Source organism: Helianthus annuus, chromosome 4 (assembly GCF_002127325.2).
Source record: "Helianthus annuus cultivar XRQ/B chromosome 4, HanXRQr2.0-SUNRISE, whole genome shotgun sequence".
In the NCBI taxonomy this organism is placed as follows: Eukaryota; Viridiplantae; Streptophyta; class Magnoliopsida; order Asterales; family Asteraceae; genus Helianthus; species Helianthus annuus.
The window spans coordinates 1,758,714-1,763,159 of record NC_035436.2 but is presented as its reverse complement, the minus strand read 5'-3'; the positions used below and the strand labels follow the sequence as shown (position 1 = coordinate 1,763,159).

General features: G+C 39.0%; 1 protein-coding gene across 1 annotated transcript; it reads right to left on the bottom strand.

Annotated features, from left to right (window-relative positions):
- Positions 1-945: 945 nt before the first annotated feature.
- On the bottom strand, positions 946-1,921 carry LOC110935485 (sulfated surface glycoprotein 185-like). The gene has a single exon (XM_022177870.2). It carries the CDS (start codon positions 1,631-1,633, stop codon positions 1,169-1,171), a length of 465 nt encoding a protein of 154 aa, XP_022033562.1. The 5' UTR covers positions 1,634-1,921; the 3' UTR covers positions 946-1,168.
- Positions 1,922-4,446: the final 2,525 nt, after the last annotated feature.

Sequence of the window (4,446 nt, the reverse complement as noted above, 5' to 3'; positions counted from 1 at the left end):
TCCCCACGGCGGTCCGTAGACATTGATGCCACCTAGGCAACAGACGATGACGGTTAACGAACATGCACAAACCCTTTTCTCTCTTCCCCACTAAGCGTGATCCATAGACCTCGATGCCACTTAGACCACATACCATAGTCGTTTCCATTTTCCAACTCTCTCCTCTCCAATCTCTCTCTACCTCTCCCACATTTTCCGCTTGTCGCCGTTTGTAGACACGCCGACATGGACAAATCCTTATATCTCTTTGCCACTAAGCGCGGTCCGTGATCCTAGATGCCACCTAGGCCACGGACCATGGTCGTCTCCTACCCTCACCCTCTCCAATCCCTCTCTACCTCTCCCAAATTCTGTTCGCAGCCATTCATAGACACAAACAACCCCTTCCCTCTTCACCACTAAACGTTGTCCGTATCTTGGTTTAAAAGAGCGTGCTTAAGCGCAAAGTAACCCTAGGCATAAGGAGCTGCACCTTGTGTGACATAAGGCGAGCTTTGTACAAAAAGCGCACAAAAAGTGAGCCTTTTTGGAAAGAAATCCCACTGAGGCGCGCGCTTATTGTACAAAAGATGTTTTTGTGCTTTAAACCGTTACATGTGTGATTTATACATTAACTCATATATGAACCTTATTTATAACTATAGTTTAGGTAATGGACGCCAAAAACCTATAGGATATATAAAAAATATATATACGCACCTTGCGTCTCGTGGACGAAAAAGCCCTCCGCTTTTACGATTTGCGTTTTGATTTTAGACCATGTCGCTTTTGTGCGCTTTTTTAAACCAAGGTCCGTATACCTTGATACCGCCTAGTCCACCATCGGCATCCACGGACCCGATTGCGATGGTCTAACCAAATTAAAAAACATATGTATTTCCCCAAAAGAAAAGTAAAAAAAATCATGATTCTGCTGGTTTATTATGCCTCTAATTCCAATATAAATACAAGAACAATCAAGATCAAATTTCTAAGCAATAAGTGGTTTGTTACTTGAGGTATGATATATAACACAACTAAACCGATCAAATAAATATGTGAAAAAAGAATGAAATACAAGAATTACCATTTACAGAAGCTCCTCAAATCTGTAATTAACCCAACTCAACACCTCAAATCAATTCGCCAAATTTGCAGGTTTTGTATGGATCCGAATCTGCAAATCGGATCATTTGTGGGTCTTGATCAAATGATGTCTTTTGATGAACAAAAAAGTCACCACACAAATCTGTAAGATCGCCGCTAAACCCACAAATATAAATCCAAGTGTTTTCCCGAAGTTATGTTTTTTCGGCGGTGGCGGCGGTGGTCGGTGTCTCCTAGGTTTTGTTCCCATCGTGTTCCTTGGACCCGGAGGATGTCGTACTTTTCTTGGCGGCGGTGGAGATGCCGGCGGCGGCGGCGGCGGTGGTGGTGGCAGATATGGAGGTGAAGGCGGCGGTGGTGGTGGTGGAACAAGTGGAGGTGATGACGGCGACGGCGGAGGCGGTGGAACAAGTTGAGGTGAAGGCGGCGGCGGCGGCGGAAGTGGCGGTGAGGGCGGCGGTGGTGGAATATCTTGTTGGGAATGAGCAGATAGAGAAAATAGTACAACAAGGTAGGAAAAAACGAAGATAGAAGAAGGGGATTTCATGGCTACATGTAACTAAATCAAATCAAGAAGAATAAACATCAAGTAAAATTAACATCTGGGTATTGAGATCGAATGAAGAAAGATAAACATGTTGAAGGAATGAAGCAAATGGGTTTGGATGAGGGCCCACCGGAGGGGTAAAATTGGAAAGTTGAGTGATGGATCTAGAGGATGATGGTGGTTGATATCGCCGGAGAAACAGAGTTGGGTGGTTGAAGGAAGGGGACAGCGAGGACGAAGATATGATAATGATTTTTTTTCTTTCTGTTCGACAGCATGATCCAGATTTATTTATGCTATTTTTTTATTCCACTTATTATTATTTGTAAAGTGGAAACAATAATAATCTATAAAAATAACTAGACCTATCCAAATTTCAGAAAGAGTTCAATTCGATTTTGCTAGTTGAGGTTTGACAAAATTATATAAGAGATTAAAAATATTGTGAGTTAATTACGTTTTTCGTTCATGTGATTTATCAAAAATCACAATTTCAGTTCATTAGTTTAAAAATTGACAAAACAATCCGTATGGTTTCACTTTTGTAACTATTATAGTCCACTCATACTAACGTCATCCGGTTATTCTGTTAGTTATGACCATAATGCTCTTGTTATTAATTAAAATTAAAATAAATAATGAGTTACTTATGTTTTTCGTCCCTGTGGTTTTTTAAATTAACCATTACAACCTACTAGTTCTCAAAATTGCCAAGACAGTACCAGTATCATTCACTTTACTTGAATATGGATTCAGTGGAGTGGGTGTGGAGCCGGAGTAGGTGATCTTCCGGCCGAATTTAAGGAAACAGAGAGAGCGAAGAGTAGAGTAAAGAATATTAGATAGATGAAGTTGTTAAATGGCATTATTGGTGAGTTGAAGGTGAAAGTTGTAAAAGTATTGGTACTGTTTTGGCAATTTTTATAACTAATTGATTGTAATGGTTATCTTAACAAACCACAAGGACAAAAAACGTAACTAACTCTATTTATTTTAATTTTAATAAAAAGGGCATTATGGTCATTTCAAATAAACTAACAGAATATATGGATGACGTTAGTGAGAGTGGACTATAATAGTTACGAAATTGAAACCACAGGGACTGTTTTGGTAATTTTTAAACTAATAGACGGAAATAGTTATTTTTGACAAACCACCGGGACGAAAATGTAATTAATTCAAATATTGAGTAAATTGCCATTTTAGTCCTTGAGATTTGTCCTAGATTGACATTTTAGTCCAAATAGTTTTTTCCTCCTCTGGGTCCCTAACTTTTCATATTTTTGCCATTTTGATCAAATTACCTAATTCAGTCTAAAAACCTAGTTATAATCAGAGGTATTTTTGGCATTAACAAAAAATAGTTTTTAAATTGTCATTTTAGTCCAAAACTTATTTTACATTAAAAAATAAATGAAAAAAAATTAATGTTATTATTTTCATTAGTGGGACCCACCACCACCCTACCTTCATCAAATGCAGCTACCACTACCCCCCCCCCTCGCTAAAACTCTGGCGACCTATTAGCACCACCACCACAACCGAGTCCACGTCCCCCTGCGAGAACCACCATCAAGTCCTCTAACTCCACCACGACCAACACCACCCAACCGTCTACCATCAGATCTAATAACCCCCACTGCCCCCTTCACATTTTCGACGACTATAACAACATGAACGTCACCACTACAGCCATTAGCACCACCATTCACCATGAATAATCCAAAATCAATCTGACAACCAAAAACCTAAAATAAAACGAACCGAAATTAAAAAAAAAAAACTTAACTTTTAGTTAAATCTCCTGAAAAAAGTGAGACAATCATGAGATGAAATGGTGGAACTAAAAAAAACCCAGATGCAGAAACTTCACAATCAATGAAATTACCAAACAGAAAATGAGATGGAGTTAATAACGCAACTGAGTTTCAAGAATCTTCATCAAAATAAGATCTTTCACAGTGAGTATGTGTGCAAATTACCAAAGAAAATAGAGAATTTGAGGTGAATCAAGAAACCCAAATTGGGTTTTCACTAGGGCTGAGCAGTATACGGTTCCGAACTGCCAGAATCGGGGAACCGAACCGGAACCGCTAGATCTGAACTGTATTTTTGTATATAGGGTCCAATTCCGGTTCTTAAATTTGGGTAAAACGGGGTACGGGTCGGGGGGGCGTGACATATCCCTTGATCAACGGGTAAGAAAATTTTTTTTAATAAGCATTGGTATCTGACGGGTGTATGCCTACACCATGTGCACAGTCGTGGCCATTAGTAACTTAAATGAGCCATGGATATCCAAGACACGGTCGCGTTAAACCCCAATGTGTAAGTTATCAGATAAAACATATTAAAATAGGTTATGATGATTTTGTAGCCACAATCCGACATATGATCCCATACTCGACCAAGCGGTAATAATTTACCGTATCTCAAGCCCATATAGGGAAGATAGGTTAAGAGTATTTACCTGAGCTAATACTTGATACAAATGCAAGGTTTATAGTAACTCAGCTGTATTTGTCACACCCTGGCTTTTGCGGAAGCGTGGGTTAATTGGTGTGACTTCTTAATACCATAGCAACAATCATAACAATGCTATATGAAAATAAAACACAAGATGTTCATCCATTCATTAATACCTTAACATCATTGTTGGAAAATGTCGACACTTACGATAAATTACAAACCAAACTTGTTTAAAACATGTTTACCAAACACAATAAAAGACTTGAAATAAAAACATGGTTTAAAGACATGTAATCCGTCCAGGCAAGGGATTACACCTCCTAAACCAACTACCCCGGATGACA

Coding starts and splice junctions, on each gene's coding strand:
- LOC110935485 (XM_022177870.2), bottom strand. CDS start 1,633: ATGAAATCCCCTTCTTCTATCTTCGTTTTTTCCTACCTTGTTGTACTA.